Raw genomic sequence first — 27,042 nt, 5'->3', positions numbered from 1 at the left:
AAGAGCAAACGTTTTCCACATCTGCAGCCTCTGAATCACTTTACATACATCGCAGATAGTAACGAGTTAGATTTTACTGCATGCCAGTTGCGACTTCAGTACAGACATTTTACTAAGTGATTATTAACACTTTATTCCCTTGGCTAATCTCTTTTGTTTTCATTTTGGAAGCAGCCGCACAAAGGACCATCTATACAGGCAATGGCAGCGCCATTTCCCCATGGACAACCTGGGCGTCTTTGGCTCAGAATATGAAACTCATGGCCTCAGCGCTTGTAACCACCTCATCCACCACATAAGTACCCCTAATATCTTCATGTCCCACCTTTAAAAAACCCGTTTTGCACACAGCTGCCTGAGAACACCACCGATCTTGATGAAAATAAGTCAAATACGTGGCAATTCAAAGCACAACATCTACCCGGCATGTGCTCGTGTTGTCTGAAAGCCAAGACTGACAAATACAAGACTCCTGCTTACGTAAAGCAAATACATACGGATGGTGCATTCGTTAAAATGACAGTACAAATACTAGGTTGTAAAGTTCAATACTCAAATAATGACAAAAGTACCTGTGGCTGTATGAGTCCCATCCCACGTTTCCCAAGGGTTTCCCGGCGGAACGAGCGGGCAGAGCCAACACCGCTCGCTTAACGAACATCGAGTTAAACTCTCCAGCACAGGGCCCAAGGCTTTAATTACTGCATGCAAATCCAGCTCTCAAGACTGCATTATAATGTTGTCACTAACTTCTCAATAATGCTTACAAATGCTGTGAACCAGCACTTCACAAGCATTAAGAAAATATCTTTATCCTTCTGACATTATTCCCGTTTTACAAAGAACTAAGGCAATAAAACACATTAAAGCCAAAAGTTTCTGTAAACTTCTGATGTTCAGGCTGAGACAACGAAGTTATTTTCCCCATTATGCTCTGCCCTGAACTGTGCAGCCCTTTAGATGATCAAAGCAGAGTGACGTACGAGTATTCAGCATTTCTCCACATCACAACATGGGAGTGTTCGTTACAAACACAGAAAACGAAGACAGGGCTTAAGTATCATTTGCCTCTTTCTTTTTCCTTTGCGCTATTCCCTATTCCTTAAACACTTTCTAATTTATGCAAATAGTGAAACTGTATTCCAACAAACAACTGTATTAGCATTATAAAATAAATTATATATGTATCCACACAGCGGAGCCTCCCTTCTATTTCTTTCTAACACTGTTTTCCAATCTCAGTTGCCTTGTTCAGCCATCTACACATTTATTCTATATATAGGACATAAGATTTCTTTTTCCTACTTCATTGTGAACCTAAGAATAGGGGTTTTTGCCCAATTTCCAGCAAAGCCTGAACTGTGGTGGCAGATCGTGACTCCCCGTCCACTGCAGCCCAAGAACCAGCCTGGGACAGACACCTACCATGGGAAACTTCAACCCGAATAATTAAAATCCGGCAAGTAATAACCAACTGAAATGAGGAGTATGTCATAGTAACCACCGGGTAACATAATAATAGGTGGTGCTTCTGCCCCACCTAAAGTTCTTTTGGCTCTTTCATAGAAAACCTTCATGACAACAATCTTTCATAATAACTGGTTAACAGCAGCAGTTTGTATTCCAAGTACCTATTTGTTCTTACTGTTGTTTGAGAGGAGAGTTTCTCACACTTACCCAAGATGAGGGCATTTTAATTGAAATATTGCCCCATGGCTACTGTTTTATCCCCATAACAACATCACCGATTACTTACTCGAAAAAAAAAATGCATTAGAAAAGTAATCTAATCTTTTCTTCTCTTAATGAAATTTGCCAGAGGAAAACAAAGGGGAAAATCAGCCCGACAGGCCCAGCCGGCTCTCCATGGAGCGGCACCGACCTGCGAGTCCCAAACTCAAACATGGTTTCCAGAAGAACACAATGTTCCTATTCTAAAAGCTATTTTAAACATCATAATTCACAACTTTTAAAACTACCCTGTGGCAGAACCTTTCTTCTAAGCGCTTGAATAACATGAGTCTGTCCACACATTTCACAATATAATGTTTAGTAATAATTTTGACTAAAAAGAAGTGAACACCATTAATCTTAAGGACTTCCACTGTCATGCAATTACCAAAATTTTTCCTCACTGAGTCATAAGATATTGCCAAAAGTCTTTTTTTGAGAAATGTCTGCTTTATCATCCATAGGTACATCCGTGTATATGTGACTAAACATCCGTCACTTCATTTTCAAAATGCCAAGCAAGTACAAACGGTGTTCCCAAGGAATGCAAAGGGGAGTCAAAGAGGATTCCCAAGCATCGTTTCAACACAAAACAAACAGCAGGATATCTATAAATGTATTTCAGAAGTTTAAATGCAGAAACATATGTCACAGAGTTTTGCACAATGCTCACTGAAGCTGCTTCTCGTGCAGCAGCTTGGCCTTCGGAGAGCACTTGACCACAGTTCATTTGCCAAAGTTTACCGACCTAATCAGTGTCTCGTGCTCCATTCGCAGCCTCCTCTAACACAGCCACATTTGGATTTCAGCAAGAAGAATGTTTTTTAAATTAGGAGATTATTTATCCCAACATATCGCCTTTTGGAAAACCTCACGCAAACTCTTTTTCCTCCCCAGCAGTTAAGCAGCTCCAAAGCTCAGTGGTTCAATCCACATTTCCTCTTGTTAACGGGATTATTGCAGCGATGCTGGAAACCGTCGTCCCTCAAATGCCAAACTGTCGTTCTCATCCCAGACCCTTCTCCACTCTGGCACTGCAAACAGCACAGCCCCACGGCCAGAGAGCCACTGCGGAACAGGCTTTGATCACCAGCACAAACGCAGACACTACAGGTAAATACCATGACTTTCCACTTGTACAGAACAAGAAAAAAAGCCCAGGTTCATTTCATTTTCTGTTTAAGATGCAAAATATGAATCACTCTCAACCCATTCAAGAGGCAAAGTCAAAAATCTTCATGCTGAGTATCAGTTGTATTGCACAGTTCCAGTGCACAGTTCGGAAAGTGAGCACAGAAACGAGCCAGAAAGTTATGACACAAACCAGCAGAATTTTCTTTCAATGTTCCTCAGCCTTCACTGCAGCATTATAATGAACTTACATTTATTACAGAAGTGAATAATTCTGTGACGGAGTTTTTGTTATGCATTTATACAGTGCTTAGCACAAAAGGGTCCTACCATAAGATTTAATAACACAATCATGCCACCCACAGATCCTCCAAACACATCTTTCCCAAAACCATTCCTATTATGTAACCGTATATGATATTTTTGTGTGCTGCTTCGAAAGTTCAAAGCAATAACTAACCTCCACCACCAAAAAATGCTATCTTTATTGTAAATAACCTTTGAAACTCATTTGTTACGAGACTGTGCGTCAAATAGGTTGGCATAATATAGCTAAGTCTGGTTTGGGGAGTTGTTTTCTAACTCTGTATTTGAATGAAGTTAAGGCTTCTGCACCTGGATGATGCTTTTGAACATCCCTGTTTGCTCTCCTCGAATGCGGAAACATGTTACTATCAACAGGGCCAATTTTTAGACCTCTCCAGAGAACAGAATATGGATTCGTAAGTTCTCCTTGCCCAGCAAACCCTATGGGCAATACCCAAAATAAAACACAGGGTTCCCAATGGCATTCACCCTACTCATTCCTTTTGAAACGATCATTAGAGATTCAGTCACGTATCTGAAACCCCACTCAAAGAACAGACATCAGCAGGAATGAGTAACGATCCTGCTGTGGCTAATGGCATCATTCTCACAAAATTTCGGAAGAAAAAAGAGCGGCGTGCAGCCCGGCCAAACAAACACAACCACAACCGCAGCCAAGTCCTGTGGGTCAGGTCGAACGACCAAATAAACGTCGGCCACCATTCCAAACGTGTGAGTGTCTTGAGATACGGCCAGAGAACAGTTACCTCAAAGCCATTAGCACAACAGCTATAATCAAAACCATCACTTCAATAAAAACACCCACAGCATTCGGGTACAACCCGGCGTGAGAAGTGAGAAGATATATAAGGAATAAGTATTATTTTATACGCTGCCAAAACCACTATGCTTTTCATTCGCGGCATTCTCTATTTATTATGTCCACACAGATTTGCTACTTTCTTGGTTTGTTGAACCATTAAATATTTTCCAGCAAATTAACTACTCGCGCCACATTATTAGCAACCGAGATTCTCAAAACCAGCTCTTGTTGTCTGACATATTTCCCTTTCGCCATGGGGTCAGAAGGGCTCTCAAAGACCTTCTCAGCACATTGAAGCGGCATAATTTTTAGCGTTTTGATGAATGCAGTATTTTTGCTATATGTAACTATGAAAAAAAACACCACCTCTGTGAAATTCAAAGACTGGAAAACCAGCTCAGACGAGTCCAGACGCTGCTCACATTTCCACCCTTCGCTTCCTGCCGCTCCAACAATCGAAATTTCGTACCCAACATAACTCTACTCATCTTTTTCTCCCAATGTTTAGTCATTACAGCTCCAAGAACCATGAGCTTTCCTACTACCTACGAACAGGAGAGATCACGACATGTATTTCCCCAGACCACACATAAGGCAAAGTTTAACAACACCCATCTCGGTCACATCGTTCTTCATGCGAGTGGTACTTCCCGAGACCAACAGAAACAAGTCGCATCACAGTTTAGAGTAAGATCTCCAAAACATCTCTTTGCATAACATAACTCGCAAAAACTCTTGCTGTTGACTCAGCAGCACTGTGAACCTCCTGCTCCTCAGAAAAGCGCTATAGTCTGCTGTTGTTAATGCTAAATTACCTTCCTGCTGAAGTACAAGGCTTCCAGCATCTGGCGAAGACTCCGTGCCACTGAGAAAATGTGGTAGTATGTACATTCAGAAGTAGGATGGAGCGATAGCAACCACTCAAACTTTTTAGTCACGAAATGGCACCTCTCAGTGTAGTAAAGTTACATTTAAGGAGGAAAAAGATTGAAACCCACAATTTCTTATCTGGCTTTCCTGTCCTAAGTCTGCAACTTGGCGTGTCAGAGGACTCTAAGAAAACACTGGGTAAATAACAAGTGCATTTCTATTAGATTTATTATAATGAATTTGCATATAAAATTGTAGAGAAATGTTTGTATTTTCTGTTATAGCCACAGTAAGTATCCTTTACCCTCAACTAGCAGTGCAATGGAAATGCCACCAAAAAACTAATTCTCACCCTTGGCTAATTGCAACCTCCCTCCTTAAATCCCTAAGCACTTCTTGTCCTACAGTGATACTCACTTTTCTGTGTTTCTCAGACATGAGTGATTGTTTCTGCTTGAAGCCTCATGTTGTAAACAGTTATGCGAAGAGAAGATGAAAGCTCAGTAAGCAAGACAGGTTTTGAATAAGGAACCTGAGTTACATATCAATAGCCCCATAATGAAATCACAAGCTGGCTGCTTCTGTGGAACTGTCTGACCTTGCAGACTCCTAATTTCACTATCTATAAAGTTTAGTTATTTTCTTCCTCCTCCCAAAATAAATACAAGTGTTTGCTTTCCCAGTCAAAACCTCCAGAAGACCAAGCATTCCTTCAGCTTTTTTATTCTATACCAATGCTGTGTGCAAAGTTCTGAAACAGCAGCCTGTCTTTCAATACTCTCTTTTCTTCCTTGCTGGGAGAAGAATGACAATCACACAAGTCTACCAAAGGGACTAAGAAATCAAACATACAAGTATGACGCCTTTAAATGTGTCATTGATATACATAAACACAAGTGCTGACTGCTGCCAAAAGCCACAGAAGAAATAGCAGGACAAACAAGAACAAAAAAAGGAAGGTCTTGTTTGTTCTGATAATCCAACCCACAGTACTTCCACTTAAAGAGGAAAAATACGTATATCACGCAGTGATAACAGGATCTTGCCTCAGGACCTCCACAAAAGAAGTGAGAAATTATTAAACAGCAACGATAGGTGAGCAAGAGGGGAGACCAGGAGAACCAAATTTGCTAGAGCAGAATTACACCATCCTTCCTCCTCCCTCTCCCACGGCTTTCCCTAGTTCTCCAGTGTGTATACAGCATCTAAATGATGCTGCTACCAGACCTATAGGTACCACCGACCTCAGGAGGGAACGCCAGCGAGGTGAAACACATTCAAGGGCTTTCAACTAATAAGCTGAATCGCTCTTGCAATTGCTTCTGCCATTACTAAAATGAAAACACCCAGAATAGAGTGCAGTAACAAATGGAAGATGGGAGTAAACAACAAATAAAACAGCACACTGGAAGTCAGAAAGAATATCCAGCTATAATTGCAAAGGGGATGTTAGTAACGAAAATAATTGCCAATGTTGGAGAAAATATTTCATCAGACTAGTAAATTAACAGAGTTGGAAAACATTAGTAATAATACAGCCTCTTTCATCCATAGGCGTCAAGACTCTTCACAAGTTGGAAAGATTCACTATTGCAATTTTAAATTCCTTCAAAAGGAAGCGTAACTGGGTAAAGTGATTTGCATCCGGCTTCCAGGTCTCTCAAGCATCAGGCCTGTGCCCCTTCCACTTGGAAACATTACCCGGTCCAGCTTTCTAGACACTGTCACTTGCATTTTTCAGGATGGGAATTTCCCCATGAATCCAACCTTTGAGCAGAACTTCTCCCCAAACCACAGCCCTTCTCCTGCACCCAGATCTACTAACACAGACCCCAAAGCCCAGGAGCAACTCCTCTGAAATCAATGAGACTTCACAAAGGAAAAGGATCCTCCAGGACAGACCAAGAAGCAGAACTGGGACAAATTACAAATGAAGGTGCTGCTTCCACATCTCCCTTTGCCTTTTAGTCTGCTGGGGAGAAACAAAAACACTCCCCAAGAAAACCCAAACAAAGAAAGCCACACCACCAGCTTGTACGATCCTTCAAGTCCTAGAGCCATCACTTTCATGAGCTTCTTTCATAGAAAAGTTCCTCTGGCTCGCTTAAAAAGGCAAATACTCTGTACATTCCATGAGTCAAAAAATTCACAGGGGTGAGGAGCGATAACAGAAATGTGATTGCAGCTGGGGGGGGAGGGAAAGCAATTTCTGCTTTCCTAACGAATTACAGAGAACTCAATTTTATCAGTAATAACACATAAAATGTTCCTTCACTTACCAATGAAGAAAAACTGCTCGGCTAATTAAAGTTCAACAAAAAAGCTTAACTCGGCTTTCACCGCTCGCAATTTATACGCTGTAAAAGCTGAGCCTACTAAAGTCTGATTCATCTCATGGCGAATCCCTCGGTTTGCATCCGAGGAGGGGCAGGGAGCGTCGTGGTCGCTTGTACCCTCTCCCCTCACCCAAATTTCGAGGCAGGGTCAGAATGAGCTCTTCCCTCCATCGGACCCGCCGGGCCCAGCACCCCCTCCTGTCCCAGCCCAACCAGCTTTGCCCTTTAAAAACCCCCGAGTCCTCGTTCGCAACCTGCGATGACTCAAAAGGATGGAAACAATGGAATTTCAAACACGTTATTTTAAGATCTCCTCGTTCTACCCATCAGTCTTGGAAAATAATGCAAACTTGACAAACATCCTTGAATCTGTTTTTTTTTCATTTTTACAAAGGAATGTGTCTTTTCTTAAAATAAATGGGGAGCAGGGGGGATATTTTATCCTTTGCCTTGCTTCAATTACACTATTTATTACAGATAACATTAGAAGACCCCAACAATTCAAACCATCCCAACAAGACTAGTCCTGATGCACTCAATAATAATTTTTATGACATTTTTGTGTCTTACAACTGAATTATTTTATTTCTCCAACGAAAAGCAAAATATGTCTGTTTTAAACTTCATCTCAAGCTCACTGTACCCGATAATGCAAAAATCCTATTACCTTATTATCTCTTACTCATTTTGTCACTAATTGGAAAGCAACCTCACAACCGTCTCCCTGCAGTTATTTCTTGATTTCCATCAATGATACGTTTAAGCATGTTGCTATAATCAAACAACAGTGTGACTAACAATGCGTTGAAGCCAAACAACTTCACCCATTTGGAGACTAATAAGAGGCCGTGTCCCCCTCCAGGAGGGGTAACGTATATGCTTTCCTTCCTTGGGCATTTGCCCCCAAAATATCAATAGGTGCAGTGTCTGTTGGGAGGACTCTATCACAACCTGCAGCACAAACTCTCCTATTTTCAGTTTCACAACAGTCGTGTTGTATCAAAGGTGATCTCAGACCTCCCAACTTGTAGCCACTGGGCCCTGACAAAGCCATTCCTGCAGAAAACAAAAATATAAGCTTATCTGCCAAGCCTGCATTGCTCTGAGGGCTCATTTCACAACAGCTGTTGAATTCTTTCAATTTATTTTTCCATCCTTCAACAAACCCTACCTAAACCTTTTTTTTTTTTTAAACTTCTATTTTATTATTGTTATTTCCTGGCTGTCGCTGGCCGTCCCCTCCCGCCCCGCCCGCTACAAAAGCAAAGCTGCCCCCCGCCCCTCCGCATCCCCCGCCGCCCTCCCTGCCCGAGCAGCCCGGACCGGGGGAGCCCGGGCTGTGCGAGCACCCCCGGCTCTCCAGCCCGGCCCCTCCGCCCGCTCCCGCTGCGCCGGGCTCAGGGCCGCGCCGACCCGCCCGCCGGCGGCCGCGGGTCCCCGGGAGAGCGCGGTGGCTCCCGGGGCTCCGGCCGAGCCCGCCCGTAAACAGCCCCCGAGCGGCTGCCGCTGCAGGCCCCTCCGCAGACACAGGGCCCTCTCCAGCCAGCACCGCTCAGCCTCCGGCCCGGCCGCCAGCCCTCGCTCGGCCGCTCGGCCCGTTGCGGGGCACCGAGGATCTCCCGGGGCCTCCCGGAGCTCTCTCCGACCGGGCCCGGCCGCCCCCGGCCCCCGCGGGGGGCGAATGGGGAAGTCCTGACTTACCTGTCATTACTTTCTACGCCATCTTGGATCCACTTGTCAACGTCCCCACAAAGCATTGTGGGAAAGCCCTCCCCCGCCCTCCTGCGGCCCGGCGGCCAGCGCGGGGCGGCCGAGGGCGGGACGGGGACCGGGCAGGGACCCGCGCCGGGACCGCACGGGCACCCGCGGCCCGTTCCGCGGCCCGTTCCGCGGCCCTGCGGGGACCGCAGCTCTTCCCTCACGCAACGGCTGGAGGCGGCGCGGCCGCGCTGGCAACCGGCAACCCCGTTTTTCTTCGTTGTTTTCGTGTTTGTTTGGGGTGGTTTTTTTCCCACTTTTTTCCTTTTTCTCTCTTTTTCTCGCCCCCAGCCCTTTCCTGCCAAGGCCGAGGGCCCTTCCGGAGCGCTGCGGATCGTCCCCGTGAGGCGGTATGAGCTGCGCGCCCGCGGAGGGAAGGGACGAAGTCCACCCGTGCTGGAGAAGTTGGGGTTTTCCTCGCGGTTATTCTCCTCTTGTGGTTTGGTTGGGTTTTTTGTTTGGTTTTCTTTTTCGGTTGTTGACGTTTTTTTGGCTTTTTAGGAAAAAAAATAGTTATCGCCCTTAAAGAAACTTGCAGAGACCCAAAGGCGGCGGCCGGATGATGGAACAAGCCTGGTGCTGCACATGGCGCTTTAAACCCACCCGTTTGTGCCAAGGGGCGGCTGGTGACGCGCTTCTGGCCGCCCTGGAATCCCAGAAATGGCTTTGGGTAACAGTTTTATTTCCACGGAGCGATCCTCCTGGTTAGCTGCGTTCTCTACAGGTTTGGCGATCAATTCTGGTCTGCAGAACGGCTCTCTCAAGGCGTTCCCGGCTCGGGTGCCCCTCGCCATGTATTGGCCATGGTGGTCAAGAAACCAAGGGAAGGCAGCTTACTTCAGGATCTTAATAAAAATTTTAACAGGGTTTTTTTTTAAAAAACAACCTTTTCCTTCTACTTTAATTAAAATAATTAGAAGATCCAGATCATTTTAGTATTGGATTTTCCTAAATACATTTATATTTAAATTTACACGTAACGCCTCCTAACTCTTTGAAGAATAACCACCAGCCAAGCCTCTGATGCATTGCCACTGCAAGAAGATACTTGCGCCCAAGAATATTTTCAATATTCATCAGCGATGCATTTATAAAGGGAGAGCTCCTTGCAAAAATGTAAATGCAGAAGGAAATAAATTTAAAGAAATCCTTTGCATTTGCAGCCTCAGACTTAAATCAGTGCACTTTTAAATTCAACTTTATAAGTAGGGTTGGGAGGGTGGTTAACTGTTTCTGCGCCTTGCCAGAGGGTTGTCCCAGCCCCAACCAGGTGTTGTTTCAGGAGGACAAAGGCTCCTGGGGAGGTTTCCCTGGGCCATCAACCTCATCCCAGGGAGCTGAAGCACTCACTGTAACTCCTAAAGGTGTTTTCCATGGGCACCGTGCAAGGAACATCTGAATCAGATAAAGGCAAAACCATTTTGAGGATCTAACTTTGTGTCTCGTGCAGTCCAGGTTGTTGCAGTGGAACGAGTCCTTTTATTCTGGTTGTGTTTGGTTCTTAGTGACTTTTTGCATTACTGATCGTTTTTTTTCTGTTAGAAAATGCGAGGAAGGTTTTCTTGAAAATAAATTATATATATATTTTTTTTTAAGTGGAAAATCACTACAGGGGAAGAGACTTCCTGCAGCTTTATTGATATGTTTCAATACAGTATTAAAGGATAATTTAAGGAAATAAGCTTATGATATTAGCTGCTAGTTTGGGAGGGACTCCAAGAGATGTCTCTGTCTGTCTCCTTCATGTGTATTACCCCAGTGGCAGCTGCTATTTTGGCTTCCAAGCCCATCATTCCCAGCTCCACAGGCTGGGTTGACAAGCCAGGTCGTCCCTCAGCATGTGCTGGGCACAGAGCAGATGTGTGACGTGCTGACTACTGGCTGGCTTGTTCAGAATCGCTCCAGTTCCTGGGATCGCCGTGTGCTGTGCTCACTGATGGGATTTCACGACAAGAGGAGAGCTCGCGGTGTTGGGCTTCTGCTGCGGAATGCGGGGCTTGTGCTGGCTGCAGCACATACGCTGTTCCTTCTGCCCTAGGAGACCAGGAGCAGCCGGTCACACGGAGTCTGGGAGCAGAAGAAAAACCGACAGTGTATGTTGCACGTGTGAGAAATGCCAAAGGCACGACAGGGAGGCATGAGATAGGAACAAAATTAATCTCCGCTCAATATCAGACTTGACAGGACTCAGATCCTCGCAAGCCTAATAGTGATATTTCTAGGGACTCGTTACAATGGTAAGATTAAAACAAAAAGCAAAACAAGCAAAAACTCAAATGTAGCCGTACCAAATTCAATTCTATTTTTATAAGATTTCCAAACCTTTCAGATGTGAAAATTGTTATTTCCTGCTGGAAGTTTAGAAAGCCCAGCCTTCCAGGGACTGTAACTGCAAGGAAACCCTGCACAGAAGGCGCTAACACCGTCCCACTGCCCGTCTCCCCACCCTGCAGTCAGGATTCTGCGTTATGACTGTTCTGAGAAGCCAGGAGCCGTGCCCAGGTCCTTAGAAAATCCAGATTCCTTGCCAAAAAGCAGGAGTTTGAGAACCTGGGCCGCTGCGGGCTGCTGGGCTCCCCGCCACACAGCCAAGATCTGAGCAGAGCTCCGCAAGGTGGGGCAGAGATTCTGAAGAGCTGGGAACTCTGGAACCCTCACTCGCTTCGGGGCTCGTGGAGCTGGGAGCCAAAAAGCCCTGGAGTGCTGGCGCACTCGCGAGCTGTGCGCTTGGAATCACAGCTAGAGCCTGGCTTCTATGTTTTCAAAACGAAACTAGTTTAATTATTTAAAACTTACACTACTGCTTTTTTTATTTCCTTTCTGCTCAGACTTTTGTTTATATGGGAAAATCAGTTTCTGTTCTGTGATAAACTTCACTGCTGTTTCTGGGAAATGGCATTTCTTGAATTCCAATACGGAAAGCACAGTTGTCAATCAGCTCCACTCATGATACCTAACTTCAGAATATGGGAGAAAACATTACAATTGATGTGTCAAAGTAATAAGCATTCAATGTTCAGCACCAAGTTGCCTCCCTGACCCTGCAGCCCAACATCCCAGCAGGAATCCTGAGGAGTTTTCACCTCCAAGAAACGAAACACCAGGAGCCTTTCTCAACAGAAGTTCCAGACTGATTGCAGTAATAGCAGTGATGGTTTTATTGCCTTAACACACTGGACCTGTATAAATTTTTGAACTCGCTCAGAAGCAGCAATGATGGGGACTAACACAAGTGGTTTACCCTCTGCCACAACCTAGTCAGCGGTAGAGCTGAGGTTAGATAGCAAGTCATTCTTGGTCTTACTAAACAATAAAGCAAACTGTTTCTAGGCAGCCATTAATGTTTGATTATTAGGCTGATGAGTAACTTGATTTTCCAGCATGAAAATTCCCCTGGAATTCCTCCAGAGTCCTCTAGTGAACAGATTATCTCAACTTTCATATTACTCCATAATTATCCAAGGACAATGTTTCTTCAACATGGACTCTTCAAGCACATACGATTTCTAGAGCAAGTAATATTCAAACTAATTCCTTTTTCCTTTGATCCCCAAAATGAGAGTGTTGAGAAGCAAGCAGCAATAAGGGGATGTTGAGGGTACATTGAGGAGGTAGAACTACAAAGTTCAGATTGTTGTGGTGGTTTGATCCCACACTGTCAAGATCAAAGATCTTCAGTCTCAGAGCATTTTTTCAGAATGCCTTTATGTTGACCTTTAAATTGCCCATGGAGGAGTTCTATCTGACATGTATCTGCATTCTTTGAGGTTAGCTAGCACCAGAGGTTTACAGCTTGTCTTTTTGCCTAGCAACCTGAATGGGGCAACCTGTTCCAGAGAGACTCAAGATAGACTCCTTTCATTGCCATTAATAGTCGTCAGCTAAAAAGAAACAAACAAACAAACAAAAACCCAAACTAACTAACTCCAGGCTAAATGAATAGATTCTTTTCCACTCCCTTGGGCTTACCATACAGCCTAATAATTCTACAATTTTCTTTTAAAACTCCTCTTTTAACCTCGCAATGAAGAGGGAAACCCTGAGGGATTATTCTAGCACTCAACACAACAGCATCTCCCGCGGAGGACAGGCAGGCAGGGAGTTGGCCTTGGGCTCTGTGTGGTCAAACCAAGATGAAGGTGATGTGAGTGAACTCAGGACAAAAATCTATTTTGACCAAAAGGCAAAAAGCTTGATCATTGTGGGTCTTTGCTAGGAATACAGACCATGAAAGTGAACCCTGATAATCCTTCTGAATTGAGTTTCAAGGAGGTGTTGAAAGACAAGAATGCTTCCAGGTTCTTTCCAGTGCTGACAGCAAAAGGTAGTTCTGAGGGGAGAGAAACCATCTCCTCTCTCCAACAAGCTCATGTTCTAAACGCAAACAAGGGCAGCAGAGCGGGCCAGAACTTGTCCGGAGAGCAGGATCTGCAAGAACCCCAGGGTGTAGGGCCAGGGAACCCCTGAACTGTTCCACTGGAGGATTAAAAGGAAAAGGTTGGCTGGGGAAAGAGGTCCAGCATCTCTCATCTGGTACGTCAGAGTCCATAAGCTTAAATGCTTGAGCTTGAAGATTCCAGGCCAGATTTGCAAATGAAATTAAAAGGTTTATGATGGGAGAGGCAAGTTGCCACTTCCCCTGATGACCCGTTGTTCCCTTTTCTGACACCTCTTCTGACTTTCCACTAGATCGATCTTTTTTTTTCAATTGACAAGGTCAAGAGAGAAGTTACTTTGCTCTTTATTCTGGCAACAGTTTTGCTTGCGCTGCTAAGGCTGGACTCACAAGAACCAGTACATCCCATTCTCAGACATGGCTGTGACCACATTCTACACAACTCATACAATTTGGATTATAATACAATTTAGGAAGTTCAATGGAAGTGTTCTGTGCCTTCTGAATAGTCTGCTCCTTTTTCTCCCTTCCCTCATTGATAGTTGTTGCAGCTGGATGAGTATGGCTTGATAAAGCTACTTGCCTCCAAAATCCCATTCCCAAGTTTCCCTTAAACTGTGTCTAAAGTCTACATTTCAGATGCAAATCACTGCTTCAAAGCTTCCATCTTTTCCTGCCCCTTCACAGACTTCCCTCACTCAAAATCACTGTCTGAAGTTTCCTGACTTGCTGTGTATTCATATGATAATTACCTGTGCTAAGAATGTTGGTGTGAATGAAGATCAGTGTGCTTTTAAAGAGCCGGGATTTATATCCATCTCAATACATCATTTACAATTATAGCCTCTACCTAATTAATTATGAATACTTATGGCTAGCATTAAAAAATCATTAAAAAACAGAGCAATTTCAATAGAAGTTCCATTGATTCTAAACTATTCGTGTTACTATTTTCTTAACAAAGACAACAGAGCCATGGGGAAAAGTCCACAACTTCCCTCCATTACAAGTAGGTTAAAGCAAGTCCCGGGAGATTATCTTCTCTGAATATAACACGTTCAATCATGAGAAGCGTAGCTTTGAACTACTGGCTTAGCTAACTGCATAATTGCTGTTGTAGCCATTACAAACTGTGATGACAAAACAGTGAAAATTAAGTGACTTGCACCAAGTACAAGTGAACAGTCGAGATTCAGGTAGGTTTTTCAATCAGTTCAGAATGACTCGATAAAGTCTATCTGTAGTCCCAAATCACAAGAAATAGCATTAAGCATGAGCATCCAGAGTTTTGTTCAAACAATATCTTGACATAACATCACAAAACTATCGTTATGTTACCTCAGTGCATGCTACTGTAAAACCCTAGGATTTTATTATTTACAGTACATCCTCTCAATCACAGCCTCAAAAATAGCCCTGTAATGAAATAATCACAGAATTATATGTTAGATAAAGGTATACATGGAAAAGAAGAAATCACAAGACTACAATTATACAGGCAATACAGTTTTATTATGTTCTTTCACCAATTGTAGCAAAAGCATTTAACAACTGAATGAATAACCAAGGGAACTTAATTGTCAACAGGAATTTCAGAATTATGTTCTAAATTTTAGACCAGGAAGGCTTGACAGGGAAAAAAAACCCATATACACACTGTAATAATAGTCTCTATTATGAAGATTTAATGCCTTCTTTAAAAGCACTGAGATTACTGAGGCACCTTACTGCAGGTTATGTATCATCTCCTCTTTGGCAATGAGATGTGTGGTTTTGTTAACTAGGGCCATTAGTGAGTTGAGCTTGTGAGACCAGTCATTGAGTAAATTGTTTGGGTCCTTAGGCCTCTGAAAATTGATAATTCCTGCCAGCCTGTCTACTTTAGCAAAGATGGTCTTATTAACTACGAGGTTGGACAGGAACTCCTCCGATTCCTGCAAAGACAAACAGCACTAAGTCAAGAAACCAGCGTTTTTATCAACAAAGCATCGCTATTCCTCCCAAACAGCACTGAACCACAGGGAACAAGGTTTTCTTTACACTTAACAGAAATACCGCTGTAGTAATTCTGTACTTTAAAAAGAGCAGAATACTTTAATATTACACATGTTGGCACTACTAGTACCATCAACTCAAAATCTTTTTTATTTCATTTGATCTATAGACGATTATCTTTCATGAAATTAAAGTTTAATCTGCTACACCAACACATTTTTACACCTTGGAGTACTTGGCTAGAGAGATCAGAACACGTGAGACATAGGAAAATCCACATGAATTACTGACCTCCGTCAAAGGTTTATTTAGAGATTGTGGAGAAGAGCAGATTTAATTACAAGACAGTTGGGTACAACTTTTCATTTGCACTGGAAATACCAATATGCCACGATGCACGAATCTCTTTGGAAAGCTCTTGAGAACACAAAGGGGTATGACAGGGAGACTCCTCCACCCCGTGTTCCCAAAGTGCAACCATCTCTAAACAGGGACATTTAACGGTGAGAAACCTTGCATCTTCGGTCAGTTTTAATCACCCATTGACGAGAGCTTTTTAACACTGAAACACAAGGAGCTCCAGCATTTAAATGAGACCTTGAATACAAATGAATTTTTAAGCAGTTTTTGCCTTATGGGCACATGCACCACAACATGGGAGTTCTGGCTGGATTAAAAAAGTAGTTTTCTAACTCCCATAAAGGCAAGAAAATACACTCTTTGTATTGACTAGTAAAGTGAGAAATATTTGGGATTAATGCTATTAATCCCAACAGACTTTTACACTCCTTCTCATAAAAATAACGCAACGAACTCAAGTTCTCCCAGCGCTCCCTGTCCATCCCTGGCACACACTGCGTTCTTCCCGTGGGAGCTGAAAAGCACCGATAACACCAACAGGGGAACTTCTGAGGATGAAGGTACAGGAGCTCCAAGGATAATACAGAGACAGATATATAGAGGTACAACAACAGATACTAAATCTGTGAACACTCAGAAACACACAAGTGTAAACCCTGAGAATTTGGTCCCAAGCAGCGTAACGCTCTTTCTGCACTGCCTCTAAAACAAGGCAATGATGGTCTATGGCATCACTTACAGAGCTTATTGGGCTAAAAAGAGAACTCAAATTCAAAGAGAACGTCACTCTGCTGAATACTTACATTTTTGGCACAAACACGTGCAAACATACACTTGTACACCCTTTAGGAAAGAAGGAGATGCAAAGCAACACTTACGTCAACAGACAGATCCAAGAGCTGTGCCATTCTCTTCATTGTAATTCTGGTATAATATTTAGCCATTATTCTAATATTCTGGAATAAAAGTGTTCAGAGTAGAGGGTTATGTGCAAAAAATAACTGTAGCGGGCTGCAAAAATATAAAAGTCAATGTTAAAAGCAGATTAGGAGCTGTAGTGCTCTAACAGCAGTCCAGCATAAGGTACAAGGGAGTTGTGAACAAACTGTTTGCTTGTAAAAGGTATGAAAGTCTCTACAGGACAGATTTTTACGTTATTAAATAATTAATCAACTAATGATGAATTTGACATAAAGCAAGACTTTCAAGTTTCTGCTCTGTTGAAATGTGAATGCTACATCTCACAATTTGAGTGCAATATGCTCTTTTTTTCTGGCAATTGTGCCGAACACCTTCCTTTATTAAAGATATACGAGCAAATAAAACATTGAAAACAAAACACAATGGAAAAGGCTTTTTATCTGCTGCTTTACTACACATTTTTTTGTTTCTCTTTGTAACTAAAATATGGCAAGCAAAAACCATTTTAGTTGAGGCACTGAATACATTGCGAATGCTTTAAGACAGCCATACTTACATGTTCCACAACTCTGTTCTTTAGATCTTTCCATCTCTTTTCACCTTCCTCTGTACAGCCAAAAACATCTGTTGCAGGACTGTCCAGGGATCCTTCTCTCAATTCTTTCCCATATTCTTCGACTAGAGCAGTCCATCGCATCAGCTCCATGGTGGTAAACAGTTTGAGGAGGTCTCTAAACGGTTTAGCAAAGGTGATTGACAATCCTGTATTAGTAACGTTCATTTCATACTTAAACAGATCGAATAAATAACTTTAAATCTTTTCATTACTATTAATATTCATTGTTCTTCATTAATACACTCTGTAATACTTCATGCTATCAGGGGCAGCTCAAGTCAGACTGTTTCTAATAAAGATCTTTCTCTTCTGAAGAGACATTTATTTTAATGTAGAATTTGCACAATCATGGAAATTTTGCAGTATTTTTCATACAACATTAACTTCATAAACAGGTTTCACTTGCACAGCCAGTTTGAGAGAGACATTTTTTACTCGAAGAATTGTTTATTAGAAAGAATACTTACTTATACTTCGGGATTTCTTCTAGCTTTTTGTCACTACTAATTCTATGCACCAAATCAGATTGTTCATTGTCGTAAGGTGAAAGAATAACATAAAGAACAACGCTCTTCAGTGCCTGTTTAAAAGGAAAGAGTGTGGGGTTTATGCCATCATTAAGCAGAGGAATTAAAAACATTGCCCACAGAGCTTAGAATTTAACATGTAAAAGGCTTAAATCCAGCCTATTAAGAAGTTACGGTGAAATTGATGTAATCTTGCAGAAATTCACCCTCATTCACGGTGATAAACTTACTCAGGTTAACTAAAATTCTACTATTTAAAATAAATACAAGAAAGAAATATTTTCAAATACATAACATTTGTAGTGCATGCACAACTCATTTCAAAGACAATATAATGAAGATGTTAGTTATAAATAGTCATTTGAAATCAATCAACTTTCTGACATCTGATTAATCCATTTGTTAATATAGTCATTAAAAAAAAAGAACAACAGATTGATGAGCTCTTTGACCTGCTGTGAATCAATCTGGTAATGACATGGGTGTTTGCCACATGAAAATACAGACGCTTTGCGTGTGACATTTTATTACCTGCTGCCACTTTTCACTTTCAGCCTGGATACAGGGAGTATCGTAAATGGCTCTGTAGTGCTTGCAGATGGAGAGGTAGGAGCCTTCGTGTTGATCCAACTGGATCATTAAGTTGTAGTATTTCAACTTTAGTTTCTGAAACAGCATCAAACAGTAAAATTGATACAAGTCCATGAATCATGTAAATGAAATCCAGCTGGGTCCCATAAAACAGAGGGATTCAAATATGCTTGGACCTGAAGAGAGACACGTCAAATTAAAATTAGGATGGATGGGGGCAAGAAATCTTGCCATGACTTACTTCTGTATTTTCTTCTTGAAAAAATTTTGTATTAATTTTTTTGCTGATAATTTGAGTCCGAATATAGTCCTTTACAGCTAGACAGAGTCTCATCTGCTCCAAGATAAATTCTACACGTTCCTTCTTTTCCATTGAACCATAGGTTTCCACCTAAAATGAAAATGTCAAAGTCAAATCAAGTGAAGACTTAACCATGCAAGAAGAGTGGGAGGTTGTCAGGAGGGAAACACAAAGTAACAGGAAAAACGCCTATTCCAGAGCAAGTGAAGGTTATTCAATTTTGAATTATAGTGCCCACTTCCGCCAGAAGAATCCACCAACACTAAACTCAATGCACTACCCAGAGAGCTGAAATCCGTTTTCCAAATGGGAAGTATTGTATGTAACCTAATCGTGGGACAGTTAAAACTGAATTACACTTTCACTAGTAACACTTAATCTCATTCCAGGCTTTTTGCAGACATATATGACTAAGTTTCTAAACAATAATGTAAGAGCAGTCAGAATTAATTTTAATTGCTGACGCAATTTTGAGTTACACAGTGTGTTACCTGCAGTTCCTGCAAAATGGAGGCAGCCTCTTTCACTTCACCATTCTGTTCTTTTATTGTTGCAAGTGTCTTTGTCAGGCGAGCACGTTCAATTTCCACATATATCTGAAATCAGAAGTAGTAGTTTAAACACCGGAATTTTCTAAAGAGTTCAAACTCTGAGACCACAACCCCTCCAGGACATATATTTGATGTTTTCATGCAAGCAGTTAATTCCTTGTGTATCCGTACTCTATACCAGTACTATCCACAACATACACAGATAAAATACGGTGGATAGTTGACACACAAGACCATATTTGGCTAAATTTGTCTATCGTTCTTTAAGGAAACACAAAAGGATGTGCACTGGGAACAAAGTACTGTGAATGAAGCATGAGATACTCTATTGCCTAAAATATACTGAAACAGGTAAGAAGTTAAGACTTTAATGGTTAATGTACTAACTGCTAGCACTTGCGTTATTTCACTCACTCCTAACCAGCCATAAATCGACAACACTTGATTCCTAACAATTTAGACTAACTTTGCACAAGCAAAAGCTGTAACATTAATACAAATTTGCCTTAATCCAGAACTGTTTATTTTGTTCGAGCAAAAAGCGTATTATGTAAATAAATAACTTGGTATAATGCTTTGAGGTATAAGGTATAAGGTATATATAACCTTATATAAGTATATAAGGTTATATATAAATATATAAGGTATAACCTTCTGGTTACCACAACTGTACATAACACCTTCCTAAGCGCAGCAGAAATTAAACTAAACCTGCTCATTCCTCTAACAAGTTCAAATACATAACATTTTTTTGAAGTGTATTACTAATTATATACTTTTGCTCTTATTTGAACAAGATAAAAAAATAATGTTAAGAAGCTATGCTTTTAAAGAAGGTGAACATTTTTATTCTACCTTTTAGACATTCAGTCTTAAAACAAAATCTTACTTTTCCTTCTGTAACCGTACGCAATGTGTCGATTAAGCGCAGTTTTACTGGTAAGTCTGTGATGTCTTCAACGTAAGTGCAGCACTGCTGGACCATTTTAGCAACTGCCTAGGAGAATAACAGAAAAGAAAAACATACCGTGTTTTTATATTTCTCAAATACTTTCAAACTATAACACTCAGAAGTATTACATAGTTTCATATCAAACGAAAGAGACTCATTTCAATAAAAAGCATGCAAGACATATCTAATCACTTTGATTCACAAAAATGCATAAAATCATTCTAGTGACTGATCCTGGAAGCCAAATGCGATGCTGTTCTGTCCTTTCTTTCAACTCAGTTTTTCACCAACAGGCCCTAGTAAGCTGGTATCCCTCAGCGCCAAGCACAGGTACTGGGATGTGTTCTTCTGCTGGCAAAGCTGTTACAATTATTATTCAAATACCTAATTATTAAAAAAAAAGCAACTTCTGGAAACTTCTTCCTCAAGAAGAAAATTCAGCTGAAATGATCCAAGTCTTCAGGCACAGGTTGTCCAAGTTAGAGAGCCAAACTGTACTCTACTTTTATACAAACTCCTAATGTTTCTGCATGTTAAAAAGTAGGCAACCTTTTTCTTCCTAAATGAATGATGCCATTAAAATTACCCATTGCTGACTTCCAATGAAGTCACGCTAAACAGAGTGCAATAAACTTTGTACCTTCTTAAATGCAAGCGCTTTCAGCTATCCTGACAGCTGATTTCCCAGACAGAACTGGGAAGAATTCCAGAGCATGGGAGCCCCAAAAGCAAGCATGTAAGATATACACCTCACGTGATCACAGTAAATTGCAATAACTCTGTTTAATGTGCACCTCATGCAAACATGAAAAATCAAGAATGTGCCTACAATATAGAGTGCAGAAGAGTGTAAAGATGAACCACCACCTAAAAGCGCTGCCACGCATAGAAAGCAGAAGTCACAGCTGTGGTGCTGAGAACACCGAGCTGGACCACACAGAGCCCAGGCACAAGGTGAAGACTCATTCCAGGCACCAGTTTAATTATTGGCTTTCATATGTCCATCAATAAATGTCAGCAGAAGCTAATAACATCTTCAGGCAGGTGCTACAGAGTCAGGAAAGTCCCTACACACACGGGGGAATCATATACATAATGCAGCTCCAAATCTAATTTTATTTTTTGTTTCAAAGAATGAAATTCACCTGTTTTAGCTGACTTCTTCTCTTTGACAGGAGAATAATATTTTCATTAAGAGCATCCCAGTCTTTAGCTTCGTAACACATTTTCACTATAGCAACTAAGATACGGGATGTGGAGACCATGTCGGATGCCTGTAACAAACAAACAACATATGAGTGATGAGATAAACAACCTGCAGACCTCTGTCACTTGTACTTCTATTATTCAAAGGAAAATACATATATATCTAGCTTCACTGACTTTCTTTTTAAAGAAAAGAACAACAAAAGAGAAAAACTGATATACAAGGGGGTGTGTAAGAGAACCCAGCACAAATGTTGCACACCATATGCTACTTACCGTCCGTGTTTGTTTTTCCAAGGAGAGAAGGTTTTCAATTACTTCTTGCAATCTTCCTTCCTGTTGCAAGAGGGAAAGAATTAACACCGTGAGTGAAGAATACAATTCAGTTTAAATTGAGAGTAGCTCTAATTCTCATGTAAGTGAAAACCACAAAATAGACTGTACGTTCATTTTTAGGTATTTTATTTCTTGAAATAATAAAAATACACAGCAGTAAATAAACAGTTCTACACACAGATTAAACCAGAAAGCTACTAGTTCCATTTTTGCCCAACACATGCTATAAGTCATCTGTGTCGAGCAAGAAACCCAGTACGTTTCAGACAGGTCTGGTGAGCTCACGCTCACACGCACTGAGCCAGATGGCAGACTGATTTCTCTCCCAGCCAAAACAAAGCCCTAAGTGTAGAACAGATATCCTATTAGATACCTTGGCCAAAAAGTTTGTTTGCTATTACTTTCATCCATATTCATCATATCTTAACTATAGCTTATTAGAAAAAGCATAAGCTATATGCTTTACAGTCTAAGCATGGAATTATGATAGTCCTGGGTTTGGGGTTTTGAAAACTATATTTGACTTTGTTTAGAGGAGTTAAAGACACCACAATGTACTTTTAGTCCTCAGTTGTAATTTCTAGCAAATATCTTGTAAATAAATGTTAACATAGGAGAATTTGTAATAGCCCAGGACAACTGCGGGCCTGCAAAAAAGTGGTCAGAAACTAGAAAATTACAAAAAAGAAAAAATTAATTTTGTTTCCAAAACGTATGTACCTGATTGAAATAATTTAAACTCTATACAATGGTTTGTCCATGATGTGCTCTTATCACCACATAACTTACATGCTATGCAGCCGTGAAACATGGTCACGGTGCCCACACCTATGCAGATCCACCTGTGCCTGTGGGATCAAACACCTGTGCCTACTCTCCATACAATACAGTCTTAGGACAGCGTAAGATGCAAGTTACTTATCTTAAGGCCCCTACTTTCAGAATCCTACAACATGCTATACAGTGCAACATGTCTACCACAAGACACATGGATCAAGTGGAGCATTTGCAGCCTATAAAGAATTAGGTGTTATCCTACCAGGGAAGAACAAAACAGCAAATCCAACCTGTCTGTCCTGAGGTCTGAGATGTGTAGGAATCTCTATGCTACAGAATAAATCCATTAAAAAATCTTAAGATGCACCATACGCATGATTACCGCTACAAACCCATCATTAAGACTTCATTTATGATTATCAATATGTAAAGGGTGAGTGTCGTGAGGATGGAGCCAGGCTCTTCTTGGTGACAACCAACAGCAAGACAAGAGGTAATGGGTACAAACTGGAACACAAAAGGTTCCACTTAAATATGAGAAGAAACTTCTTCTCAGTGAGGGTGCCAGAACACTGGCCCAGGCTGCCCAAGGAGGTTGTGGAGTCTCCTTCTCTGGAGACGTTAAAAACCCACCTGGACACCTTCCTGTGTAACCTCATCTGGGTGTTCCTGCTCCATGGGGGGATTGCACTGGATGAGCTTTCCAGGGCCCTTCCAACCCCTGACACTCTGTGATTGTGTGGTTGCCTGTGCCTGGTTGCACACACACGTTTGCTTAGCACGTAGGCACCCCGTAGCCTGCCACTGCTCTCGCCCTCCATCCCAGTATTTTGGGGCACGTACACAACCAAGTCAGAAGGACGCAAAGCGTGGCCTGTGCGACCTGGCACAGGATCAACGACACACCAGAGCAGTCCCTATTTGTCCCCTGCCCCAGCACGGCCCGGGAGGCTCCGAGACCCGGCGCCCTCAGCAGCGGCCCAGGTGACAAGATGCGGCCACACGTCGCGCCGCCCGCCCTCCCCTCACGGGGCCGCGTCCCGAGCGCGGCCTAGAGCGCCATGACTCAGCCCATCCGCACCGCCGGGCTCTACCCCCCGCCTCACCTGCGCCAGCCGCTCGCACTCGGGCAGCCGCTGATCCACCGTCGCGCTGTAATCCACCTCCATTTTCACGATCCGGCCATCGGCCCGCTCCGCGCCGCCCTCCGCCATCTCCCCGGCCCCGCGTCCCCCCGCCAACACACACCGGAAGCAGACAGGCTCTGCGCGCAGGCGCGACCGGGACAGCCCCGCTGAAAGGTCCCCGCACTGCGCCAAACAGGCGCTGCCGAGGCGCCTCTGGCCGCCTGAGGGCCCAGGGCGGGGCCCGTGTGAGGGGACCGGGGCCCGTGTGAGGGGACCGGGGCCCGTGTGAGGGGACCGGGGCCCGTGTGAGGGGACCGGGGCCCGTGTGAGGGGACGCCCTGGCACCTAGGAAGGTGGTGCTATACACGCTAGGCTTCTCATGGAGTCCAGTCCTAGCCCTCTGCTTGCCCTCTGGCCTCACAGGGACACGGGGTTTCAGTGCAGTTGTGACGGTACCGCTCGTAACTTTTGTGTCAAGAGTTTTGAGACCTTAATGTGGCCATAGGCTGGGAGGGGATGAGCCAGTAGAATGGTGGTTTTGAAAGCACCGTGCCATGTTGGCCTGGTGGCTCACACCACGGTGTGGCTGCGATGGACTCCAAGTGTGGTTCCTGATGGCTTCACTGGGGATTTCAATGTATCTCACATCCCAGCCTGGAGTCACTCATCCTGCTTTGCGGGACACGTGGGGAAGAGGTAGGAGACGCTGAGCACAAGGGTGCTGATTTTAGACAGCGGTGCACCAGCAATGCGTTGGGATGGTTGTCATGAGATGGTGCAACACTTGGGGTTGTAGGTTGCTGTCGTTTCCCATTCCAATGCAGAATTTCATACACCACAGAAGTTTCATTCACTGGAGAAATTCAGAAAAACTTACTCATGTTTGCAAGTAAACAACTCAGAAATATTGATCAGTGAATGCGTGTCTTTGAATGCGATTTACAAGTCCCAGAAAAAATGAGTTACCGTGAAATTACATGTTGTGTTAGTTTATGACCGTGCTGCATACATAACAACACGTTAATGTGGCAAAGGGGTATTTGAAATAACTCTTTTAAATTAACTGTTTATAGAATTAAGACTGAGTTGCTGCATCTGCTACACTGGTGTAAATTAAGAGTAATGCAATTAAGTGAATTCAGAGCTATAATAGTGCATTTTGCAGTTGTGCCTGATACACACTTTCCAGTTAGCACAGCACAGACCCTGGACTTGGAGTCACTTTCTGTTTGAACTCAAACTTGATTTATAAAGCCCAGTAACAATTTTTTTCTGTTATTCTCAATCAATTTTAGTTATTAATTGACCTGAAAATAGATGCATGTATCGCAGAGTGTATGAGTTGTTCTTACCTAACTTGGGCCATTTACAAATTTTTACGGATCTTTGACAACTTATTTTGAATTGCAAAATCACATTCTTTTAGCTCATCGTAACCTCAGCATTATTTTACAGTTGATGGATGGGGAGCGATGGCTTTCGAGAAGGTTAAAAGTCAGATACTAATCTAATTGAATATATCCCCATACACAGTAATGTTGGTTCAGACAAAGGAAGAAAATTAATGCATAAAGCAACTGTTATGTTCCATATGTGTGTGCTGGGAGACACGGAGGCAGCTTTTGCCTCCAATGTGGACTTCCCAAATGGCTCAAAACCCCTAAAGTCTTATTCAAAAGTCCTTAGTAAAATAGCTGAAGAAATAGCTTGACTTCTACTGTCTCTTATTATGAAGTGACATTTTGCTGACAAGACCATCTGGAGTTAATGTTCAGCATGATTTAACATATGGGGTTTTTTCCCTCCCAGGTCAAAAATGAAAGATGAGTGAAAACTGTCTTATTTTTACAAGTCATCGTGGAGAACGTGTTACAGAGGTAAGAGTAATGGTTTCTGACAATTCAAAGAAAACAAAGAAGCAAAATTCAGGGAGTTGTAAAGAATATTGTTAGGGTCACTGTCTCTGTGCAGACAGAAGACTGACCTGTGCCTGTGGCAATAAGCGTGGGGTGGCTGAAGAATGTTTCGATGTGCGTATGAGAAGCAATTTTGGTTTTGAGTTTACGTAGCTTCTGGATTTGACATCCTACTTTCTGCAGATCTGCATATTTGGTTACTTTAAACAGAGCTGTAAGGTTTGGTTTGTGTTGAAAGGACATAACAGGTGATAAACTATTTTGCATAGAAGTTTCAGGAACGTACACTACCAACATTCTGAGTTAGAGCTACAGTTTGGATATTTATAAATGGCTGTTGTGAGATTTGACATAGAAGCCTCATTAACCACATTGTTCAGACCTCAGCTGAAAACCCAGATTATTAACAGAGATGCCAGATTTTGTGTTTCTTTGTGTAGGTGTTTGCACTTCACTGGAAAGGCAGAGCGCGTGAAATATTGTGCCATTATTGCAACGGAATGGCAAAGTTATGTTGTCAGCTCCAGGAGATGGCACTGTGTCCTCTCTGGGCTACAAATTATATGCATAGCTTGGAGATGTACATTCAGAACCAATGAAAATCTGAGCTTTTTTTGCTCTTTTGTTATGAAACACATTTCATTTTAGACCTAAATGCATTTTTAACTGTCCCAAATATATGTAATTGCTTTTATTTTTGCAAATTATTTATATTTAAACACAGATGTATATTTTACCGTTATCTGTACAGTGCCTTGCATTTTCCTCTTCTGTCACAGTGCTTCCCTGTGTGTGACACTCGCTTTGTAGCCGTTTGGAAGACAGGAGACACAGCAATGGGAACATTTTATCATTTACCTGAGGTTTGGGGTTCTCAGCTAGTTTCAGATTTGACTTCCTGTTCATATCATGTTGTAACTTAATAGTGCATAAATTTCAGTGAAAAACACAAACCCCAAGTATATAAAAAAACGATTTAATTAACAAATTGCCTACTAAGTAGCGAAAAAAAAAATGAAAAGGCGCCCTACTAAACCGGTTCTGGCTTTATTGTTCAGCGGGCAAGGACGCACTTTTTCACCGAACTTTCTGTGTGGCATTTCAAAGTAACGAACCAATACAAAAAAAAAAGAAAGGTTTTATTTGTGTTGCAAAACCGGTGTCTGATAACGCGGAGCTGGCCGAGGGGAAATGGGTGAGGCCTCCACATCCTGCGGGGTGCGGGGCCCCGGGGCCGCCGGGCTCACCCGCTCCCCTCCCTTCCCCGGCTTGGAAATGCTCTGCAAGGTGCGTTGTCACCTTCCCCCAAAGCCAAACGTCTGCGCGGTTCAATTCATGTAAACCGGGAAGCATCGCCGGGCTCCGCGGGCCGGCCCCGCCGTTCCGGTTCCAGCCGCCGGTGGGGGCTGCCCGCCCCCCGCCCCCTCTCCCCCCGCCGGGGCCGCCGCTCCGCGCCCGCGGCTGCGCCGGGGAAGCCGCGGCCGCCGGATCCCCGCGCTGCGCCCCCCGCTCCGC

At 42.7% G+C, this 27,042-nt stretch overlaps 2 protein-coding genes and 1 long non-coding RNA gene across 11 annotated transcripts in view; 1 reads left to right on the top strand and 2 right to left on the bottom strand.

The window, feature by feature from the left end:
* The window catches only part of HELZ (helicase with zinc finger), a 72,499-nt gene extending 63,463 nt beyond the window's left edge, over positions 1-9,036 (bottom strand). For 2 of the 8 annotated variants that reach the window (XM_065034959.1, XM_065034958.1), the window contains exon 1: positions 8,899-9,036. In XM_065034959.1, the coding sequence (XP_064891031.1) occupies positions 8,899-8,905 (7 nt within the window). In that variant the 5' untranslated portion in view covers positions 8,906-9,036. The remainder of the gene's footprint in view (positions 1-8,898) is intronic. The other 6 variants (XM_065034961.1, XM_065034960.1, XM_065034963.1 and 3 more) reach the window with 4 other exon arrangements.
* A 5,808-nt stretch (positions 9,037-14,844) lies between these two features.
* On the bottom strand, positions 14,845-23,770 carry PSMD12 (proteasome 26S subunit, non-ATPase 12). Of its 2 annotated transcripts, none has more exons than XR_010467068.1 (11): positions 23,591-23,770; positions 21,648-21,707; positions 21,311-21,439; positions 20,103-20,210; positions 19,154-19,258; positions 18,603-18,752; positions 18,302-18,436; positions 17,711-17,823; positions 17,184-17,358; positions 16,585-16,717; positions 14,845-15,285 (listed from the first exon to the last, which is right to left on the bottom strand). XR_010467068.1 is itself a non-coding variant. In XM_065034965.1 (11 exons), exons 1-11 carry the CDS (start codon positions 23,696-23,698, stop codon positions 15,076-15,078), a joined length of 1,371 nt encoding a protein of 456 aa, XP_064891037.1. In that variant the 5' UTR covers positions 23,699-23,770; the 3' UTR covers positions 14,845-15,075. The 2 variants fall into 2 exon arrangements, 1 of the variants encoding a protein (XP_064891037.1); XM_065034965.1 differs by having other exon boundaries at positions 16,585-16,662.
* A 458-nt stretch (positions 23,771-24,228) lies between these two features.
* On the top strand, positions 24,229-26,422 carry LOC135575778 (uncharacterized). The gene is made up of 3 exons (XR_010467069.1): positions 24,229-24,307; positions 25,421-25,488; positions 26,307-26,422. It is a non-coding gene; the product is annotated as an uncharacterized LOC135575778 (long non-coding RNA).
* The last annotated feature ends 620 nt before the right edge of the window (positions 26,423-27,042 follow it).

The sequence above is a fragment of the Columba livia genome, chromosome 18 (genome assembly GCF_036013475.1).
Source record: "Columba livia isolate bColLiv1 breed racing homer chromosome 18, bColLiv1.pat.W.v2, whole genome shotgun sequence".
Classification (NCBI taxonomy): domain Eukaryota; kingdom Metazoa; phylum Chordata; class Aves; order Columbiformes; family Columbidae; genus Columba; species Columba livia.
This window is presented reverse-complemented; position numbering and strand designations above follow the sequence as displayed.

Bases quoted from the DNA above. Each gene is read 5' to 3' on its own strand.
- PSMD12 (XM_065034965.1), bottom strand. From the start codon at position 23,698: ATGGCGGAGGGCGGCGCGGAGCGGGCCGATGGCCGGATCGTGAAAATG. The intron at 18,753-19,153 runs GTAACACACTGT...TTTTCATTTTAG, and splicing joins CCATTTTGCAGGAACTGCAG to GTGGAAACCTATGGTTCAAT. The intron at 16,663-17,183 runs GTAAGTATGGCT...CTTTTATTCCAG, and splicing joins AGAACAGAGTTGTGGAACAT to AATATTAGAATAATGGCTAA.